The sequence below is a fragment of the Geotrypetes seraphini genome, chromosome 10 (assembly GCF_902459505.1).
Source record: "Geotrypetes seraphini chromosome 10, aGeoSer1.1, whole genome shotgun sequence".
NCBI lineage: Eukaryota > Metazoa > Chordata > Amphibia > Gymnophiona > Dermophiidae > Geotrypetes > Geotrypetes seraphini.
Genome location: NC_047093.1, coordinates 73,428,400 through 73,451,513, shown reverse-complemented (window position 1 = coordinate 73,451,513; position 23,114 = coordinate 73,428,400). Strand labels below are relative to the sequence as shown.

At 45.2% G+C, this 23,114-nt stretch overlaps 2 protein-coding genes across 5 annotated transcripts in view; one reads left to right on the top strand and one right to left on the bottom strand.

The window, feature by feature from the left end:
- The window catches only part of PPP6C (protein phosphatase 6 catalytic subunit), a 37,463-nt gene extending 24,727 nt beyond the window's left edge, over nt 1–12,736 (bottom strand). The window contains exon 1 of one of the 2 annotated variants that reach the window (XM_033960619.1): nt 12,567–12,736. In XM_033960619.1, coding sequence (XP_033816510.1) covers nt 12,567–12,641 — 75 coding nt within the window. In that variant the 5' untranslated portion in view covers nt 12,642–12,736. The remainder of the gene's footprint in view (nt 1–12,566) is intronic. The other variant, XM_033960621.1, reaches the window with a different exon arrangement.
- Nucleotides 12,737–12,771: 35 nt separating this feature from the next.
- Nucleotides 12,772–23,114, top strand: part of RABEPK (Rab9 effector protein with kelch motifs) — a 58,460-nt gene continuing 48,117 nt past the window's right edge. Inside the window, exons 1-3 of one of the 3 annotated variants that reach the window (XM_033960617.1) lie at nt 12,772–12,993; nt 14,472–14,530; nt 22,313–22,470. In XM_033960617.1, the coding sequence (XP_033816508.1) occupies nt 14,478–14,530; nt 22,313–22,470 (211 nt within the window). In that variant the 5' untranslated portion in view covers nt 12,772–12,993; nt 14,472–14,477. Of the gene's footprint in view, nt 13,082–13,140; nt 13,210–14,471; nt 14,531–22,312; nt 22,471–23,114 lie in introns of those variants that run through there. The other 2 variants (XM_033960616.1, XM_033960618.1) reach the window with 2 other exon arrangements.

The window sequence follows — 23,114 nt, the reverse complement described above, 5'->3', positions numbered from 1 at the left end:
CGCGCACGCGCGAGTGCCTTTCCGCCCGACAGAGGCGCGCGGTCCCTCAGTTAGTATAAGCCAGCTAAGAAGCCAACCCGGGGAGGTGGGTGGGACGCAAGAATATCTGCCTGCGGTAAGTAACTGTGCTTTATTCCAGGACAAGCAGGCAGCATATTCTTGACTGATGGGTGACCTCCAAGCTAACAAAAAGAGGGATGGAGGGAAGGTTGGCCATTAGGAAAACAAATTTTGCAAAACAGATTGGCCGAAGTGTCCATCCCGTCTGGAGAAAGCATCCAGACAATAATGAGATGTAAAAGTGTGAACTGAGGACCAAGTAGCAGCCTTGCAGATTTCCTCAATAGGAGTGGAACGGAGGAAAGCTACAGAAGCTGCCATTGCTCTGACTCTATGGGCCGTGACAGAACCTTCCAGTGTCAGTCCGGTCTGAGCATAACAGAATGAAATGCACGCTGCCAGCCAATTAGACAACGTACGTTTAGAAACGGGACGTCCCAATTTATTTGGATCAAAGGACAGAAAAAGTTGGGGAACTGATCTGTGGGGTTTCGTACGCTCTAGATAGTAAGCCAGAGCCCTTTTACAATCCAAAGTATGTAAAGCTTGTTCTCCAGAATGAGAATGAGGTTTTGGAAAGAAAACAGGTAGAACAATGGATTGGTTGAGATGGAATTCAGAGACAACCTTAGGGAGAAACTTTGGATGTGTACGCAAAACCACCTTGTCATGGTGAAAAACCGTAAAAGGTGGATCTGCGACCAGTGCATGAAGCTCACTGACCCTCCTGGCAGAGGTAAGAGCAATAAGGAAAAGCACTTTCCAAGTGAGAAACTTGAAAGGAGAGGTAGCCAAAGGTTCAAATGGAGGCTTCATTAAGGCGGAAAGAACCACATTGAGATCCCAGATAACAGGAGGGGCTTTAAGAGGTGGTTTCACATTGAAAAGCCCTCGCATGAACCTGGATACCAGGGGATGAGCTGAGAGAAGTTTTCCATGGACTGGCTCATGAAAAGCTGCAATGGCACTGAGGTGGACTCTGATGGAAGAGGACTTAAGGCCAGAGTCAGACAAAGAAAGCAAATAATCCAACAATGTCTCCACTGCCAGAGAAGTTGGATCAAGATGATGAAGAAGACACCAGGAGGAAAATCTCGTCCACTTCTGATGGTAACATTGCAGAGTGGTTGGTTTCCTGGAGGCATCCAGAATGGAACGAACAGGCTGAGATAAAAGAGTATCATGAGATGTCAGCCCGAGAGATACCAAGCTGTCAGGTGCAGAGACTGGAGGTTGGGATGTAAAAGGGTTTCCTGCTGTTGCGTAAGCAGAGAAGGAAACAGAGGAAGAAGAAAAGGTTCCCTGGAACTGAGTTGAAGTAGAAGGGAGAACCAATGTTGCCTGGGCCACCTTGGAGCAATCAGAATCATTGTGGCTCGTTCCCTCTTGAGCTTGAATAAGGTTCTCAACATTAGAGGCAGAGGAGGGAAGGCGTACAGGAACAGATTCGACCAGTCTAGGAGAAAAGCATCCGCTGCCAGACGGTGAGGAGAGTAAAGTCTGGAGCAGAATAGGGGCAGCTGGTGATTGTGAGGAGCTGCAAAGAGGTCTATCTGAGGAGTGCCCCATTGAGTGAAGATAGACTGCAGAGTTACAGGATCGAGTGTCCACTCGTGAGGCTGGAGAATTCTGCTGAGTTTGTCCGCTAAAGAATTCTGTGCTCCCTGAATGTAGATAGCTTTCAGGAAGAGATGGTGATCTATGGCCCAATTCCAGATCTTTTGGGCTTCTTGGCATAAAAGGCGAGAGCCTGTCCCACCCTGTTTGTTGATGTAGTACATCGCAACCTGATTGTCTGTGCACAACAGAAGGACCTGAGGAAAGAGAAGATGTTGGAAGGCCTTGAGGGCATAAAACATCGCTCTGAGTTCCAGGAAATTGATTTGATGCTTCTTTTCCTGGGCTGTCCAAAGACCTTGAGTCTGGAACTCGTTCAAGTGAGCTCCCCATGCATAAAGAGAGGCGTCGGTGGTGATGACCAGTTGATGAGGGGGCTGATGGAATAGAAGACCTCTGGATAGATTTGAGGATACCAACCACCATTGAAGAGACTGACGAAGAGATGATGTCACAGATATGTGTCGTGAGCAAGGATCCGTCGCTTGGGACCACTGAGTAGCAAGGGTCCATTGAGGAGTGCGCAGGTGAAGACGTGCGAGGGGCGTGACATGAACTGTAGATGCCATGTGCCCCAGGAGTACCATCATTTGCCTGGCTGAGATGGAAGGTAGCGAAAGCACCTGCTGACATAGAGACTGAAGGGTCTGAAGACGATTGGATGGTAGGAAAGCTCTCATGAGGAGTGTGTCCAGGATCGCTCCAATGAATTGAAGTCTCTGAGTGGGGGTGAGATGAGATTTGGGTAGATTGATCTCGAACCCCAGAATTCGTAGAAACAAGATGGTTTGGTTGGTGGCCAGTAGAACTGCTTGAGCGGATGTGGCCTTGATTAACCAGTCGTCCAGGTAAGGGAAGACCTGGAGGTGGTGAGAACGTAGAAATGCCGCTACCACAATGAGACACTTGGTGAAGACCCTTGGAGAGGAGGCAAGGCCGAAGGGCAGCACCTTGTATTGGTAATGACAATGATTGATCATGAAACGGAGATACTGTCTTGAGGTTACATGGATCGGTATGTGAGTGTATGCCTCTTTGAGATCGAGGGAGCATAGCCAGTCGTTTTGATTGAGAAGAGGATAAAGGATGGCTAAAGAAAGCATCTTGAATTTTTCTTTTACCAGGTGTTTGTTGAGATCGCAGAGATCCAAAATTGGTCTGAGATCTCCTGTTTTTTTGGGGACTAGAAAATAACGGGAGTAGAATCCCTGCCCTTTTTGATCTTGAGGAACTTCTTCTATAGCGTTTAGAAGAAGGAGGGATTGAACTTCCTGAATGAGGAGGGCAGATTGAGGACTGTTCAAAGCAGACTCTTTTGGCAGGTTTTGGGATGGAAGAGTCTGAAAGTTGAGAGAGTAGCCGTGGCGGATGATGTTGAGGACCCATTGGTCCGAAGTGATAACTTCCCATCGGCTGAGGAACAGAGAAAGTCGACCTCCTATAGGTTGAGGCAGGAGAGCAGGAATAGGAATACTGGCTATACTGTGGAGAATGAAGTCAAAAGGGCTGTGACTTCTGCTGAGGAGGTGGTTTCACAGGTTGCTGCTGTGGCTGCTGTCTGGGAGGCTGACGTTGTTGCTGCCTCTGACGCCTGGGTTGCTGAGCAGTGGTAGGTAATGGCCGAGCTGTGAAGCGGCGTTGATAGGCCGACTGCTGCCTATATGGTTTTGGCGGAGGAGGCTTCTTTTTATTTTTAAGCAGGGTATCCCAGCGAGTCTCATGAGCAGAGAGCTTTTGTGTGGTTGAGTCCATGGATTCCCCAAAGAGCTCATCCCCTAGGCAAGGGGCGTTGGCTAACCGATCCTGATGATTAACATCAAGGTCGGATACCCGAAGCCAGGCCAGGCGACGCATAGCTACCGACATTGCTGTCGCTCTGGATGTAAGTTCAAAGGTGTCATATATGGATCTAACCATGAACTTACGTAATTGAAAAAGAGACGACAAGCAGGTATGAAAGGAGTGATGTTTTCGTGAAGGAAGGTACTTTTCGAAGGAAGCCATGGTGGTAAGGAGATGCTTCAAATAAAAAGAAAAATGAAAAGCATAATTGCTAGCTCTATTTGCTAACATAGCATTTTGGTAGAGCCTCTTACCAAATTTATCCATGGCTCTACCTTCTCTGCCAGGAGGTACCGATGCATATACACTGGCTCCTGAAGATTTTTTAAGGGTGGATTCGACAGTTAAGGATTCGTGTGGAAGTTGAGGTTTGTCGAACCCAGGAATGGGAATTACCTTATATAGAGAATCCAGTTTACGTGGGGCCCCTGGGACAGTTAAAGGAGTCTCTAAATTCTAATAGAAAGTCTCCCTCAAGATGTCATGAAGAGGGAGTTTCAAAAATTCCTTTGGAGGCTGGTCAAAATCAAGGGCATCCAAAAAAGCTTTGGACTTTTTGGATTCAGCCTCCAAAGGAATGGATAAGGAGTCACACATCTCTTTCAAAAAGCAGGAGAAAGAGGAAGTGTCTTGTTTGGAGGATGGGTCAGGGACAGTTGAATCCTCCTCCTCTGAGGAACATTCGCCTTCAGAAAGAAAGGGTTCCTCTGAGTCTCCCCACAGATCAGGATCCCTGACATGGGGAGTATGGTCCCGAGACTCAGGTGTCGATGATTGTAAGTGTCGGGTTTTGTGTAACGACTTACCCGACCTCATCGATATCGAGTCAGGAGATGTTATCGGTTGCACCGGTGCCGAAGTCTGCACCGATTGATGGTGAGCTCTCGGCTCCGGTGCAAGAACTGGCATCGATACCGATGAGGTTAGTTGAAGCGGTACCGAAATAGTGGAAGCAGGTAACACAGGCTGTTCCACAATCGGTACCGGTAGCTCGGTGCGGACCGGCACCGGAAGGTTCGGAGCCAGGATAGCAGGAAGGAGCTGTTTCAATTGGTCCTTAAGCTGCACCTGAAGGATGGCCGTGATGCGGTCATCAAGGGATGGCACCGGTACCGCCTTTTTCTTCTGCGGTACCTGCGGTGCCGTTCGACGCCCCGGAGATGAGGAGCCCGATGTCGAGGGACTCACCTCTATAGGGGCGGAACGCTTCCGCTGGCGTCTCACAGTCGGCAGGATTGGACTCACTGCACTCGAGACCGGAGGACGCTCCAGCGGGGAAGGCTTCTTAGCCGGCTTACCTGACTGGTGAGACGCCGGTGCGGAATCACGCGGCGTCGAAGAAGAGGGTGCCGACTGAATCGGTGCCGAAGCTGGAGTCGATGGAACGGGGTCGGACATATCGGCACCGAACAATAATCGCTGCTGGATTTGGCTATTTTTTAATGTCCGTTTTTTTAGAGTGGCACAGCGGGTGCAAGTAGAGGCCTGATGCTCAGGACCCAAACACTGTAAACACCAGTTGTGTGGGTCCGTGAGAGATATAGGCCGAGCACACCGCTGGCACTTTTTAAAACCCGGTTGAGGGGGCATGAAAGGAAAAACGGCTTCAGCCAAATCGAAGGCCGAGGCTTCGATGGTGGCAGAAGGCCCCGCCGGGGAAAGATTAAATTAAAGAAAAAATGAAGGTTTTTTTTTTTTTTTTACAAAATAGAAAAAAGAAAAGAAATAAGATTAAATAATCAAAAGTTTACGCGAGCGGGAAGGCAAAGAGAAAAAAGTTTCAACAGCCGTTGAAAACGCGTCTTCTTAGCTCCGCGGAAACTAAGAAACTGAGGGACCCGCGCGCCTCTGTCGGGCGGGAAGGCACTCGCGCGTGCGCGGTGCGGCCGAGCTAGAACTTTCTAAAGTTCTTAGAGTGCAATCACTCTAAAATTGTCCGTACCGGGGCTCCGTCGGTGCCGTCACCCATCAGTCAAGAATATGCTGCCTGCTTGTCCTGGGATAAGAGTGTGCTTTGTGTAGTTTAATTTTGTGGTTACCATTATGTATTATTAATAAGATTATATTGTGTGTATGTGAAAAATGAATGGAAGAAATGGCATTTACAATTAGTACTATTATTAGTATGGTGGCTGGGTCTGGGGTGGAGCCTGGGCAGTGCTTTTGGGCCCCCCAAATAAAAAAGCATTCCACTGACTGGACCTAGGTGGGAGGAGAGATGGTAGACCTGCTGGGAGGAAGGGGGACGAATGACCGCATCCCAGAAATTTTGGCATAATTTTGCATTTTCAATTTTAAAAATCCTTATCTCCAAGATGCAAACCGTGCTATTTACTACACATAGCTATTTAAGTTTTTTCATACAGGCTCCTTATATTAGCTTTTTCACTCCTTTATATTCATATGACAGAAGTTCACCATTTTTTAAGTTTTCTCTTCCTCTTTTTGTTTTTTGTGCACTCAGCATCTTGAACATCCCTGTTTACTGAGTAGACATACAAATTTTGGTTAGAAATGATTCACAATTCTATGCTAACAAGAGCTAAACAAACTTTAAATAACTTTACAGTAACTTCAAATCCTGGGGGAAAAAAATATCACAGTACTACTGTACCTGCACATTTTTTCCAGTAACAAATTACTAAATATAAAATAATATCAAAACATATCCACAAATGAATTTTGGCCCTTAGAAACCTAGTAATCAGTCACATCAATCATGGAGAAAGATGTCACTCACACCCCTATAAGTACAAGGCCAGACCAGTCCACCTGACTTCTACTACGGCAACCCCCCTCGCACAATGACGTCACCTACTCGAGCTCCCGGAGATTCCTTGTTCGCTACAACGTAGGTGTGGGACAGTGTGGTAGAGAGTGCGAGGTCTGATTTGTTCAGTGTCCTGTCCTGCACCATAGGCATCCTGCGCTGCGGTGAAGTTTCCAAGCGAGAGAAGGGGAGGCTTCCCTTGCGCCGTGACTTTTTTTGCGTCATTAGGCATAGGTCAGCAAGGATGAAAACTTACAACTTGCTTCGGGCCTTCCTCGTTGCCGGGTCCTGCCTTCGTGGAAACAGAAAGTAGGCAGGACCTGGCAGCGAGAAAGGCCCAAAGCAAGTTGTAAGTTTCCATCTGTCGTTAACCAGTTTCCTGCCTGTCTCCTGCCTTAGCCCGTAGTGAACTCATGCTTCGGGGCTCTAAGGTGTGCGTGCCGGTTTCTCTTCTCTTCTTCCCCCTCCCCCCCGCCCCGGGACGTAACTTCCAGTTTCGGAGGGAATCCGGTATGCATACCTTAGAGCCCCGAAGCATGAGTTCGCATCTCCAAGCCGGTGAGAGATGGTATTTTGGGGGAATTTTTTTATGTTGAGCGGCTGCAACAGCAGGATTCCTGATAGATGACAGCTGGGCGGTAATCTAAATTAGCTGGGCGGACCGCCCGGTTAAAAAGCCCTGGGGAGAACACTGAGAGTGTTTCAAGGGGTAACCAAATACCTAAAGCAAGCAGGGTATACAGATGGCAGTTCCCCTTTACCTTGCTTATGACAATTGGGATGGTACATAAGAGAGTGAAAACTACAGCGGAAACTTAGAGTGCTTTGAAGGAACTGCTGGGAAATAGTCTTCTGGAGGAAGTGCGGAGTACTGGCAGAGGGCAGCCTGCGAAGTGACAGAGTGCAACCCGCTTGGAAACAGTGCAGGCCAACAGCTGGACCGGATGTTGGGTGGCCACCTTGACTGCATAGTTCTAGAGCTGTTCTGAACTGAACATTTTGGAGTACAGATTGTGATAGGATGTATCCTCATTATATCAACTGAATGTGCCCTGGCTATTGCAGGACACTAGGCGCCTGTTGGATTGCTGGCAGTTGGTACCCTTAACACTGATGGGGTGGATATGGATGATGATACTACTAAAATGGCTGTATCTTTTTCAGATGCTCCCCCTTAGATTACATAACATAATAGCAGATTTCTAGACCGCATAGCCATTAGTTCAATGCGGTTAACAAAAGATTATGCTATGGGAAATTACAGTATTAGTGAGATGTGAAGAAAATTTAGCTGGTCAGAAATTTGAAGAAAAGAAAAGTTTTCTATAATGCTTATAAGATATAGATCTGACCAATAATGGATGGAAGTCTTTGTCGTGACAAGCAGCCTGATAAGAGACACAATTCCCATGATTCCACTTACTCTTGCAACCTTTTACAGAAGGGAACATAAATAGGGCATGAGATTTTTTGCTCCTCTCATGAATCATGATCACAAATCTTTCAACAAGGTATGAAGGAGCGGCACCAAAAGCTACTTTATAATATAAACATCCCAACTTGAAAATCACCCGGGCCTCCACTGGGAGCCAATACAACTCACGATATGTCAATAAGATACATTGCATATTGGCCCAGTTTTGTTGGGCCAATAAAAAGTCTAAAATTGCCTATTTTTTATCTACAGGGCGGTTGGAGGCTTGGGTTTGCCTAATTTGCAACGGTATAATTACGTCTGCTTACTTAGACATGTGGGAAATCGAATAGGCTCGCTCCTATGCAGATGAAGCGAGCCTATTACACGCCAAATCATCTTTTTCATGTTGCATTTATCTGGAGTGTTTTGCTCCCAGTTAGACTTCATAAGAGCTTGTTGGTTAGATCCTTGGTGGATGCGTGGACATGGTTGGTTAGGAACCTGGATGGTGACCCGTATGCAACAGACCAGATAGCATTATGAGGGCGCACTCCTTTTCCACCGGGGAATGATAATATGGCCTTTAATTGGGAGAGGGAGGGGGATCTGGTGGATGGAGCATGTACTCACAAAGGAAGGGAATCTGGTGAACTTTGCAGAACTGTGGCACCGGGCTGGGGAGAAGTGGGGGAATCGATATGCAATTCTGGGCTACTTTAGATCAGGGGCAGTTGAATGCACATATAAGCTACCATGGCTTTGTAAAAGGGGCCCTAAGTCTAAGCTCCTGTGGATGACACTCAAAAACTACACTAAACAAAATTTACTTTTCTAAAAATTTGTACTGAAATCAATGTTATTAACATGTATTTTGTCCCAAAATAAAAGTTATAACCCTTTTTCATTTCCTCAGTGAAAAAATCTGGGACTGATGAGCTACATATGGTGTCTTGATATTAGGTTGAGTGGTAAACAAATTCACATGAAATTGTCAACATTTTAAAATCTAATCTGGAGTCTATACTACCGTATTTTCACGTAGATAACGCGCACCCGTGTAAAACGCGCACACGGGTATAGCACGCGAAAAACACAAATTTATGTACAGAAATTTTTATATACCGCGCACACCCGTATACCGCGCATGCTGCCCGACTCTCCTTTCGCCCGCCCCGACTCTCCTCTGGCCACCCCGACTCTCCTTTCGCCCGCCCCGACTCTCCTCTCCCCCTTGAAGTCCTGTCCCCACCCTGAAAGCCTGATGCCCCCCCGACTTCCGATTTACCCCCCCGACTTCCGATTTACCCCCCCACCCCGCAGGACCGCTCGCACCCCCACCCCGAAGAACCGCTCGCACCCCCACAGCCTCCCGACCCCCCCATCATGTAGAAGCTCCTACCGGTGTCCTGCTGCTTCCTCTTGGCGGTCCCGACTCCCCGACACGATCAGGGCAAGAGGGAGCTCAAGCCCTCTTGCCCCAGCCAACCAAGGCACCTCCGACACGATCGGGGCAAGAGGGAGCTCAAGCCCTCTTGCCCCAGCCAACCGCGGCACCCCCGACACGATCGGGGCAAGAGGGAGCTCAAGCCCTCTTGCCCAAGCCAACCGCGGCACCCCCGACACGATCGGGGCAAGAGGGAGCTCAAGCCCTCTTTCCCCCCCGACTCCCCCACACGATCGGGGCAAAAGGGAGCCCAAGCCCTCTTGCCCCGCCGACTCCCCCACACGATCGGGGCAAAAGGGAGCCCAAGCCCTCTTGCCCCGTCGACTCCCCAACTCCCCGACAATATCGGGCCAGGAGGGAGCCCAAGTCCTCCTGGCCCTGGCGACTCCCCCCTCGCTAGTTGTTCGGGCCATGAGGGAGCCCAAACCCTCCTGGCCACAGCGACCCCCTACCCCCACCCCGCACTACATGTGCCTCAGGCCCCGCCCCCAGGTGGGACCTAAGGCTCCCGGGCCTATTCTGATTGGCCCAGGCGCCTTAGGCCCCACCAGTAGGCGGAGCTTTGGGACGGATGGGCCAATCCGGCCTCATTCCGTCGTTGGCTGCCTGCCAGACATGAGGGTTTGGCTCCCGTCTGTCCGGCCAACTACACAAAGGTAAGGGGAAGGGGGGTGGGGGTGTCGTGGGGGTCGGCCAGGGGGGGCGCGGGTCAGCTGGGGGGGGGGCGGTCGGAGGTTCTTGGGTGGGGGCAGTCGTTGGGGGGAGGGGGGTTTGCGTCGAGGGCAGGAGGGCCTGGGATCCCTCCTGCCCGTAATGTAGTGCGGGGTGGGGGTAGGGGGTCGCTGTGGCCAGGAGGGTTTGGGCTCCCTCCTGGCCCGAACAACTAGCGAGGGGGGGGGTCGCCAGGACCAGGAGGACTTGGGCTCCCTCCTGGCCCGATATTGTCGGGGAGTTGGGGAGTCGGCGGGGCAAGAGGGTTTGGGCTCCCTTTTGCCCCGATCGTGTGGGGGGTGCCGCGGTTGGCTGGGGCAAGAGGGCTTGAGCTCCCTTTTGCCCCGATCGTGTCGGGTGTTGGGACCGCCAAGAGGAAGCAGCAGGACACCGGTAGGAGCTTCTACATGATGGGGGGGGGGGGGGGTCGGGAGGCTGTGGGGGTGCGAGCGGTCCTCCAGGGTGGGAGTGCGTGCGAGCGGTCCTTCGGGGTGGGGTGCGGGTGAGCGGTCCTTCGGGGTGGGGGTGCGAGCGGTCCTGCGGAGGGGGTGTGAATCGGACGTCGGGGGGGGGGAACTATGTAAAAAAAATTTTGTACAACGCGCTCACGCATATAACGTGCAAGGGTATGCGCGGTACGTAAAAACCACGTATAACGCGCGCGTTATATGCGAGAAAATACGGTAATCCCCTCTTCTACAAAGCCGCGTTAGCGGCTGCCGCACAGTAACGGCCCCAAAGCCCTTTAAATCTCTATGGGCTTCAGGGCTGTTGCTGTGCCGCTTTGTAGAAGAGAGGGTAAGTAAAGCTAGGCTGCCTCCCTTGGCTTGCCATACAAAATAATACTAATACTGTAATTCAAATTCTGATATCAGCTCAGTAAGAGCAACACAAACTCCCTCCAATGTTAAATATTTTGTGAGGTAACAGACTCCTGCAAATACAGTAAACTACTTAGAACCTATGGAGCAAACTTTCTAGAACACAAGTGTTCACTTTCAGGACACAAATTTCAAGAATGTTATGCTGCAAAAGTTGTCTTGAAGCTACTGAATACCAGTAGACTACCTAATGGGGAAGCAGAGCATGTTGGACTGCTACAGACCCACACAGAGAATCCTTCACACACACACATGGAAATAAAAAAATTTTAAAAAAAAAGACAAAGAAACTTTCTCCAGTACTTTGGGGGTTTGCCAAGTATTTGTGACTTGGATTGGCTTCTGTGAAGACAGGATACTGGACTAGATGGACCACTGGTCTGACCCAGAAAGGATATTTTTATGTTCTTATGCAAATACAAAAGATGTAAGAAATTACAATTCCCAAATCTAACATTTTTCCCCAAATACTACAAAATGAAGTAATGGCAGAATAGAAATCCCTAATGTAATGTAACCACTGTTATCTGAGTAATTAATTTTTCTAATTAGGGTGGACCCTGGTCTTTTCCCCCATTTTTCTTTTGTTAATTTTCTCCTAAATCCTTTGCTAAACTCTTTATATTTCTTCTCTCAGACAGATCATAGGCAAGGAAGAAGATCCATTGATTATTAATATTTTGGCTTTCCAAAATGTATTCGGTATTATGTTTACCTAAAATCAAAGAGGAGAGCAGAAAGCTGTGTTTTGACCCTTGAATAGCACAGTTATCTGTTCACTTACAACTATTACCGTACTTATTTCTATAGCGCTGCTAGACATATGCAGCACTGTACATTAAAGCATTCAAGAGAGTCTCTGCTCAGCAGAATTTACAATCCAATCAAACAAGACAAGTAGAGTGTTAGGGAGTTTGTCAGGCAAGGGTGCTTTACAAATGAGTGGGGATTAGGAGTTAAAAGCAACCTCAAAAAAGTGGGCTTTTAGCCTGGATTTGAATACTGCCAAGGATGGAGCTTAATATACTTACTCAGGCAGTCTGTTCCAGGCTTGTGTACAGAAAGGTGTGATCCTTGAGTTTTTAGTAGCAATTTTCAGTATCACCTAGGTCCTAATGAACAGAATCAACTTACTAGGTGATGGAATTAATTGTCCTTGAATACTCTGGAGTCACATAAATTGCAGCCCCATTAGTCATTTACAAACGAATATTTGCATACAAGAGAAGTCTCCAAAACCGTATGACAAGAGCCGTGTTGGCCCCTAACTCTTGAAACTTTTCATAGTCAACCTCTCTACATAACCATCATCTCTATCTATAAGCTCTCTATATACCCGTCATCCGATAAACCTAGAAATAGACACTTATACATATAACTTGTAAAGATTACATCAGATGTGGCCAACTTCCCTTCAAACCTATATACCATGATCATACGTCTTCATAAACACAAACTAAGATAGCTATGTCAGGTACCCAAAGGAAATACTGTAATGTAATTCCTGAATATGGCCAGACTCTTCTAAATAGCAAATCCCATTGAACTCTTCTGGGGGCATATTAGCAATCCATAAATACTCATGTATTGAAATATAACCTAAGCAGAGACATTCATCATCACCCGAAAAAGACACCAGGAGACATATGTCCTTTAGAAAGAGTAGAACAAAACATCACGGGGTTTGTTGCTAATATCGAATCGCAAGAAGTTGTAGTTGTTAGAGGAGTCTCCCCTGCTACTCCCAGCACGAAAACAACGCCCTTTCATAATGACATACACATGCACAGCCCTTTAATCCGCCTCATCCCTTTCCCGCCTAACCTTTAGGTCGTTCTCCGGTAAGTATTTACACTGACGAGCGATCTCCACGTACTTATCCAAGTCCAAAGGCGCCATTTTGAAAACAACAACTGTTAAGGAAGGATCCCCGCGCAGGAAGACGGAAAAACGTCACTTCCTGCAGCGCCAAATCTATCTCTTTAGTGAGATGGGAACGACCAAGTGACATGTGGGGGCGGGGCGATACTAGAAAGCGACTGAACCTTTGCTTTAGCAGAGAGATTTACACTCGTCCTGACCTAGACAATCACATGAGAAGCGTAATCCGGATCGAGGCTTGGAACGCACAAGAATGTGACCGAGGTCGCCCTACGCGTTCCCTTTTCTTCCTCCGGCTCCACCCCTTGAGGAAATGAAAGTGCATGACTTGCTGTAGCAACAGTTGCTGTCTGGCTCAATTTCGCGGGAGGTTGGGCAGACTCTTTCTTTTTCATTCTGTATTCTGAAAATGTCGAGGTGCAGGAGGGAGTGACGGCGGTGATCATGGGGCTAGAGGTGTAGGTGTACCCGTTTTCTTTCCCGACTTATCTCCTTGTTTCCGCTATTGCGGCCTTGGTTTTTAGGGCAGTATACTCGCTAGAGGTATTTAAGAACCAGGGACTTAAAGATTTTCAAATTCAGTCAGGTAAAGATGTTCACAGCCGAATCTCCTGTAAAATACAGCAAATTCGGACAAAGGTTTTACCGAAGTATAAGTTAATGGAGCTGTTTATGTAATGTTTTCCCGTGCGGAGACGTACAACTGTAATTTTATTACACAGAAACGTTATGCTAGACTTATAATGCTATATAGTTAGGTAACTAATTTGGATGCATGTAGTGGATGATATTGGATCTCTTAGTGAAATACGTTGGTATGGGAAGAGAGATTGGGATGAGATCTGGGTATGTTGATCTGACCGGTACTGTGTAGGATTTATACTTGTATTATGCCTTTGTTCACGTTATATCTTTTGTGTTTTGTTATTGTTACTGCAACAGATTGGTAGTGTATTTGTTTTTTATCTGGTTTATTTGCCACTTTGAACTTTACCTGAGGAATACTGAGATGAATTGTCTCTGTAATTAAGCAGGTGAGCAGTGGCTCAGTGTTAGAATTGCTACTGCTCCTTAGGCAAGTGTTTATAAAAAGGATATCCATGAACTATTTTATACATGTGACAACAAGAAGGTGTTTTTAGAGGGAGTGTGTAGTGCAGTGGTTTAGAGCAGGGTGTCCCCTCCTCAAGGGCTGCAATCCAGTCGGGTTTTCAGGATTTCCCCAATTAATATGCATGAGATCTATTTGCATGCGCTGCTTTCATTGTATGCTAATAGATCTCATGCATATTCATTGGGGAAATCCTGAAAACCCGACTGGATTGCGGCCCTCAAGGGACTTTGACACCCCTGGTTTAAAGCTACAGTCTCAAACCCACGAGGTTGTGGGTTTAAAATCTCCCATTGCCCCAGGTACATTGGATATAGTGTGAATTCACCAGGACAGGAAATTATGCTTGAGTACCTGAATGAAAACCACTTAGACTATAAGTGGTATATAAATACTATAAATAAATACATTTAAAACTGGTTTACTACTAGTCTACATAGAGGGTTCTATTGCTTTTTCTTCTAGTATAGCATCGCTAGGACTGTAAATTATATCTCCTGTGCTGCTACTTATATGCCATTGGTTAAACCAGAAGTATTTGTGGGATCATATTGATTTTTTCTTAAATTGCATTGCATCTACTTATATGTTATACTTTCACCCAGATGTCCTAACATTAAGGTCCTAATTTATCAATGTTGTTTCTCATAGAGAATAACAAATAAAACTTTGTCAAATATTTGAATATTATTTTATAATTGTCTTTTGTAATTGTGTATTTTATTGCTATTGCTCAGGTTATTATGGAACTCTTACAAGTTTTGGAGCCAGAAGAGAATCCACAAAAATCAAAATGGTCTGTATTAGTGAATTTGATTAGCTTAATCACTTGCTTTATTGTTTTCATTTGACATGGTAAAGAGGTTTACAGTCAATAATAAAATTATGCAACAGTTTACAATCAAAGTAATAAAACAGAAAGGCACAGACAAACAAAAAAGGCTGCAAGAGCCAGACTACAAATAAATATAAAGAACAACAAAATATTATTTAAAATGATCTATTGTGGCAGGTGTACCAAAACATTTTTTATACACAAAATAGGAAAGACCCATTTATTTTATTGTTTACCATGATCCTTTTCCTGGTGGTGACTCCTTATTTGGAACAGAGCAGCAATGTACCTATATTTTGGACTATTTTCCCCTATTTTCATCACTTTGTTCTTGTCCACTTGATTCTTCTTTAATTCCTCACAATCTGCTTCTGATCTAATAACTTTGATCACTTCACTTTTCCAGATCATTTATAAATATGTTAAAAAGCATTGTTCCTGGTACAGATCCGTGGTGCAATTCACAAATCTCTCTCCATTAATAAACCTGATTCTTCTCAGAATGCATGGTCGGCTTTAATCACAACTATCTGGTATAGGCAGACCAGGTTTAAAAACACTGGAAGATTTATGTAGAGATAATTATGGTTTTGGTTTAGAAGAGGGGTTCTGAAATGAGTCCTTGGAACACACCTAGCCAGTCAGGTTTTCAGGATATCCTTATTGAATATGCATAATAATGCATGATAATGATAAACTTAAAGATACTGACTGAAAGTAGAAGGTTAGAGAAGAATAAAAGGCTAGGTGAATGTACCGTAATACAGAAAGAAATTTGGTGAAAGAAGAAATAGGAGACTGCATAACACGGATTGAATTTGCCTACCTCAATGGCTGGTAGTTTTATCACATAAATAGAGCATTCAATACAGTTCAATTGTAAAGGTGTAAAACATGTTAAATCAGAGGCTATGTGTCAAGCAGACAGAAATTTAAGAAATGGTACATAATCACAAAAAAGCATTCAATAGAATAGACACCAGGAATCAATATGCAGGGTATATGAACAAAACTTAATTTAAAACAGAGCCAAAAGTAGTGCACACCTGTGGCTGAATTATTGACATCTCCTTCTCACAACTCTTTTGTTGTGCCTTGATTGTCTCATTGTTGAGGCCTCCTTTGGCTTCCTTTTTAGTAAAATCTAAATACACCATATGTAGTGCACTCCCCTCTACCTAATTCTCTTGTCACCCAGTCAAAGAAATTGATCAGATTTGTCTGACAAGACCTATCTTTAGTGAATCCATGTTGCCTCTGGTCCTGTAATCCATCGGATTCCAGAAACGTCACCATTCTCTGTTTTAAAAGTGTTTCCGTTAATTTGCTTACCACAGAAGTCAGGCTTACTGGCCTGTAATTCCCTACTTCTTCCTTACTTTCACTTTTGTGTAGAGGGACCACATCCGCCCTTCTCCAGGCCTCCAGTACCACTCCCGACTCGAGAAGCATTAAAAAGGTCAGTCAGTGGAGCCACCAGAACTTCCATAAGTTCCTTTAGCACCCCCAGATGTACACGAAAACAGATATCAACAAACAGAAAAAAGGAGGTTTCTCTTGAGGTTTCAAGCTACTCAATGCCGCCTAATGTGTCTCAAAAGAACTTCCCATTGGTGTGCAATTCAAACTGTCTTGGAACATTTTGAACAAACCTCATACACCTGTCTTAATATGAAACCACACCATGCTGTCCAGTTACCCAGAAAGCTGCTTGTTCTAACAATTTTTTATCTAATGGCAAACTCTGTTTGAATATCTTTGAGAACTGATGGAAGAACGTCAAATGTGTAGTAATCTTTCAGTCTTAAGACCAAACAGACTTCCTCTCTGTAGAATCTATCAATCCAGTGGACAGTCATCCCATGTAAATTTTTCATGGGAAGACCAGCAGTCTGTTGTGAAAGAGACACAAAAAAATGCAGCCAACTTCAGCTGCATCTCTACTTCACTTCAAAGTGTCCAAACTCCAACTGATCTGTTTGGCTGGAGACTAGTATCCAGTTCAACAAACATGGGCATGTCCACTGTTCTTATAGGAAATATTCATTGAACAGAAAAATTTTTAATGAGGTGATCAATTGTTTGCATGACGAGGTTTGCAAGAGCAAAATCCTGTTCCTGGTTTTGCTTTTTCATTTGGTTTATTAAGGAATCATCATTTACATCTCGCTTCCACTTTTACTCTTTACTTCTAACTGCAAGCATGAAATGTAGATGTACCTGAGTAAAAGTAGTAGAAATTGGTGAAATTATTATTTCAGTAAAAGTAACAAATGTTATCCTGTACTTCTTTACATGTAAAAGTAACTAATTACATTTACTTAGTTACTATACAACACTGCCTAGCAAGTTGGATTTCAAGAATTACCACAATGAATAAGCCTGAATATATTTGCATATAGCAGGAATCCACTAAATGCAAATCTGTCTTATCCATATTCATTATGGTGATCCTGAAAATGTGACTGGATAGATGTGCATCCAGGACACAGTAGAGAAGTACAGCATTGGTAAATAAAGCCCTAAGTCTCTCTAGTTGAGTGTTTAGCTTCAGGAAGGAAAGATAACCTATCATATGAGCTGCTTGAGTGTCCAGGCTTGACTTGTCCCCAAATAATGTGAGATCCAAAATCCATTCCCTAGTGCTATAGCAGTACAGTCTCATTCAGAAGTTTGGCCCCATTGTTTATGGCTGTGATTCTTAACCCAGTTCTTGGGACATACCTAGCCAATATGGTTTTCAGGATACCCACAGCTAATATACATGGGATAAATTAGATTCATATACAGTGGAGGTAGATGTCATGGAAACCTGACTGTCTGCATGTATCCCAAGAATTGGATTGACAAGTCCAGAGTTATAGTAAATATACTGAAAGGAGCAGCTTGTGCAGCTGTATCAGGCCAAGCAGTGAAGAGTGTCCTTCAGGTGGCTCTTGAGCACTAAAGCCACTTGGGTGCCACCTGTCCACTTCTCATGATCAGATAGCAGTGTAGCTATAGTTGAGCAAGCCCAGTAAAAAAAAAAACAACCTCAAAACAGGAGCTGCCCAAAGATAGGGGTTGCCTGCTCCTAAATCAAAGGAACTTTAATTAAAAAAAAAAAATTAGACAGTGCTGGGAGGTTAGCGCAGGGCACACTGCAGTTTACATATAGCAGTGCTACTGTCATGCTGCCTCCTAATTCAAGTCTTCACCCTCATCAGTTGGTCAGGCAGCAGGCAAATTGGTTGAGCCACTTCATCTTGGGCTGCTGCAGGACCAAAGTCTTGTGATACGAACCATGATCTCAAAGCTCATACCATGAGACTTTGGTTTTGGGGCAAACCAAAATAGTGCACAAGCATTTTATCTGCTGCCTGACCACATGGATAGAGGTAAATACTGATGTCATGATCCTTGCGCCACCCATCCAAAGGGTTAGGCTAAGTGTCCGTTCACCGCCTATCGGGGAATAGGCTAAGTGTCCGTTCCACTGGAGCTCTTATGCTCCAAGAGCATTTGGGCTTACCAAGGGTTAAGCTCTAGGCCCACATGCCTCCCCTCAAGGGTAACTCAGGAGCTCTTGCACCCAAAGATTCCTCTTAAGCTCCTTCCGGCTGGGAGTCCATTAATGAACCCCCCTGTCAGTTCAGGGTGAGGTCCCTCGTGACCCCCCCCCCCCTCAAAATGTCCCTCCAAGGATTGAGGGGCCAATCCAAAGCTCCCTTCCCCATCAGGAGTCCAGTTTAGGGTTCTAGGAGTCTCTTTTCTTTACCAATCACCACTTTCAGTCTGCTACTCGGTTCCTATGCAAATTAGTTATGCCAGTCTAATGGCAAGGTCATTCAGTCTTTACTATTGGACAACAGTATAATCTGGAGTAATAGAGGTAGCTGGTTCCTAACACCACCCACTTAGTCTTCCACTATGACTATAACCACCCCAATTAGGAATTAGCTGAACCTAGCCACCCCCTCTTTACCCCTGGGTTATCTATTGCCCATGGGCACTCCGGGTAGGGGTCTTTCTGAGGGAGTTGGCTTCCTCCTTCCCACCAGCCTGAAGTTCTTATAAAAGGGTGAGCGCTGAATCAGCTGAAGCACTGCCTTTGTCTTCTCACTTTGAGGCAGACTTTCTGTTGAGGGGGGAGGGGGAACTGAGTGCAGATCGGTGTTTACAGGATCTACTCCTTTGAAAGGCCTCAGGGCTGAACTAGAAAAAGGTAAGTGATGTCGGAAAGGGGGAGAAAATGAGATGTTAGACAACTGGTGTGGGGAGGGGTTAGAGGGGAAGAGAAGATGCTAGCCAAGGAGTGGGGAGGTGGAATAGAGGAAGAAAAGATACTGGCCATGGGGGGGGGGGGAACAGAGAGAGGATGAGAAGGTGTTGTCAATGGGATGAAGGGGAGATGAGGCCATAGGGGGGAGGAGTAGAGAGGGGAAAAAGACATACTGGCTGGAGGAGAATTAGACAGGGGAAGGTGGAGATGCTAAATCACTGGGGTTAGGATGGTGGGGGTGCATGGCTGAAGGTTTGCTCAGTACCCTTAGGCTGGCTCTTGGTGAAGGCTGGGATCAAGAGATGGCAGCAGTCCTGCTAGAGGTAAGTGCAGTGTACACCACATCACCACCTCTAATTTTACAGAGTATAGAAATATTTTGTATGTCCTGAGGGAAGGAAGATGTAAGAATGTTTCCTAAACTCTCTATTGCATTTCCTACTCCCCCCCCCTTTCTGTAGAACCTCTGTGGATACCTCTTCTCTCTTGCATCCCTGATTCAAATACCCAGACCCATTGTGAACTCTACCCTCTTCCTCCCCTCCCCTTGTGCCACCACCTCAGAAGTCCTCAAAGCAAGCCCAGCCCTAACCCTCTCTATGCACCCAACAACCCTTTTCCTTGTTACCATACATGCACATACTGCATCATATGCTGCAAGTGCCCTGACACATATCTCACCTGCACCTGCCCCTACACATCACACCACCATTATGTCCTGGACCTACATATGTCCCTAATCTCACACCTCAGATTTCTCATCCCCCACAGACACAATAGCACACAACCCTGCTATCTTAAGTACCATCCTACACACTTAACACGTATCCCTCTCCATAACAACCCCCCCAAACCCATACACATTTTAGCCAGATACCCCTCAATTTCCACATATAGCCCCATCCATCTTGCATGCACACACTCAGGGCTGGATTCTGTAAATGGCATTGTTATCAGTGGCCGCCTAAAAATCAGCTGCAGATTTCATGTCAATCATGCAACAGCACTGTTTACAGAATCACAGCTTTTGTCAAAGGTAGGTACCAGAAATGTGGGCCAGAGTTTTAAAGGCCTACATTTTCAGCACCTGCCTTTGACGTGAATCGCATCTATTGAGGCACCTTAGAATGCTTACGGTTGTTTCTGCATTAATCTACTTCAACCATAGGCATTCTAAGGCACCGCCATAGATATGATGATGAAGTTAAGATAGGCTCAGGAGTAATCTAAGGAAATATGTTTTTTTTACAGAAAGTGGTAGATATGTAGAACAGTCTCCTGGAAGAAGTGGTGGAGACAGAGACTGAATTCAAGAAAGCATGTGATCTCTTAGAGAGAGGAAAAGATAATGGTTACTGCAAATGGGGAGACCAAATGGGCTATTTGGCTTTTATTTGCCATCATGTTTCTATGATGAAGGTGCCGTTTTTCTAGGCACCTACACTTTTTTTAAACGATTTTTAAATTGGTTTTAAATGGCTTTTATCAATTAAACTAGGTACCAGTAGGGTGCATTCTGGCACTTAACTTAAGGTGCCATTTATGGAACATGGACCTCACTGCCTAACTAGAATTTTGAGGACCTTCCCTCCTTGAGTCTCCAGTACCTTGGAAGAGATGGTGTTATAGTAGCCCAGGGGTGCCCAAAAGGTCGATCGCGATTGACCAGTAGATCACGAAGGCAACACAAGTTGATCGCGGAGCCCATCCCAGGCTCCGTGATAGACTTGCATTGCCTTCACGTTCTACCTGCTTCCCGATGCCGTAAAGAGGACGCCAGAGCGCTGGGCCGAGCAGCCTTCCCCACCTGACGTCAATTTTGACGTTGGAAAGGAAGTTCCAGGCCAGCCAATCGCTGCCTGGCTGGCCCAGAACTTCCTCTTCGATGTTAGAATTGACGTCGGGTGGGAAAGGCTGCTCGGCTTGGCGCTCCTGCGTCCTCTTTATGGTGTCGGGCAGCAGGGAGAGCAGAACTCGGTGGCAGTGGCATGGGGGCCTGTTCCCCAATGGAGGAGGCTTGGGGGAGGGCAGGGAGAAAAAAAGACAAAGAAAGAAAGGGGGCAGGCAGGGAGACACAAAGAAAGGGGGGCAGGGAGACACAAAGAAAGAAAGGAAATAGAAAGAAAGGGGGGACAGAAAGAAAGGGGGTATGGAGAGAGAAAGACAGAAAGAAAGGGGGCATGGAGAGAAAGACAAAAGGGGACAGGGAGAAAGAAAGAAAGGGGAGGGGGCAGGGAGAGAGGAAGAAAAAGTTGGGGAAGGGAATGAGGTCTGGAGGAGAGGAAGCATACAGGAGGCTGAAAGAAGGGAAGAAATATTGGATGCACAGTCAGAAGAAGAAACTGCAACCAGAGATTTATGAAATCACCAGACAACAAAGGTAGGAGAAATGATTTTATTTTCAATTTAGTGATCAAAATATGTCCGTTTTGAGAATTTATATCTGCTGTCTATATTTTGCACTATGGCCCCCTTTTACTAAACTGCGATAGCATTTTTAGCAGGGAGCCTATGAACATCGAGAGCGGCGCAGGGCATTCAGCGCAGTTCCCTGCGCTAAAAACCACTATCATGTTTTAGTAAAAAGGGAGGGGGTATATTTGTCTATTTTTGCATAGTTGTTACTGAGGTGACATTGCATAAAGTCATCTTACTTGACCTCTTTGAACCCCCCCCCCTCCCGGAATATAAATAATTAACATTTTCTCTGTGTACAGTGTGCTTTTTAAAATTTTATTGTTGGTAGATCATTTTGACTTGGTCATTTTAAAAGTAGCTCGCAAGCCCAAAAAGTGTGGGCACTCCTGTAGCCCATCTTAATTTTCTGCCTGGGGCTCATTCAAACTTAACTATGCCACTGTTTTCATATGACCTTCCTCTTCTTTGGAACTAAAAGGGGCCCAAATGATCTTTGCTCTGTCACTTCTCAGTGAGGTTTAATTTTATTTTTTAACTTGATGGCTATTATTGTACTTTCTGTATAACTTTGGGCTTTTTTCAGAAAAATTATAGTAAATGAAAAAGTAAACAGAAAAGCTTAGAAAAACGATGAAAAGAGTCTCAAAATGGAGATTTGTATGCACTGTTGACTTCACTCATAGAATTGTCTTTTTTGATTTACTATGGGGCTCATTTTCAAAGAACTTATATACACTAGGGGCTCCTTTTATCAAGGTGCGCTAAGGGGGTTAGTGCATCAGACATTTCATCACACGCTAATCCCCGCGGCACACCAAAAAAACTAACGCCTCGTTAATGGAGGCGTTAGCGACTAGCACGGCAGGCGGTTGAACGCGCGGTATTCCACACGTTAACTGCCTACCGCAGCTTGATAAAAGGAGCCCTAGGTTTCTATGTGTACCTAAGTGCATTGAAAATTAGCCTCTATATAGCATAAAAAATTTGTTGCTGATACTGAATTTTAAGACCATGTTGTAACTGTTCAAACATTAAATATTGATATTATGCTTCCATGTTTTTAGGTATGCTCTTGTTCCTTGTGGACAAAATCCTAGCTCTCGAGTTGGACATACTTGTTCATATTTAGCTCCAGCTAAGGATGATGGGAAGGGAAAAATTGTCATAATTGGAGGAGCCAATCCAAGTGGGAGTTTTGCTGATGCTCATATTATAGATCTTGGTAAGATCTTGATGTCCTTATACTCTGAGAAAGTTGTGAAACACTGTAAAGAGAGTTTTTGGGGTGAAGGTTATAGAACAGTGTAGTAGAGCTTCCTTGTAGTTCAAACAACTTTATGATTTTGTCTAAATGAGAAAAATGTTGCTATGTAGAATATAATGAATGTATAAAGCAGTATGAGCAGAAGACCTACATTCATAATGATAAAGACAGGGTAGACATGGTATTTTTCTGTACATCTTCTATTGGATAGATGGAGTGTGGTTTATTTGGATTTTAGCAAAGCCTTTGACAGTGTTCCACACAGGCGTTTAATAAATAAACTGAGTGCCCTTGGTATAAGCACCAAAATGATGGACTGGGTCAGGAACTGGTTCAGTGGAAGGAGACAGAGAGTGTGGTCATAAGTATTGCCAATTCTTTCAAACAATAGGAGACCAATTTTAATGACTCCTATAATCTCACTCAAAGTCGCTATATATTTTTTATATATAGTATAGGATATGTTTCATTAAACATTACAGTATTTTATTTTAGATTTCAAAATGCAAGCTCATGTTTTTAAGCATTTGAAGCGTTCAGTACCATTCCAACTGCATATGAGCTGCTGTTAGTTGTTACTGAGGACCATCATAACACTTCCA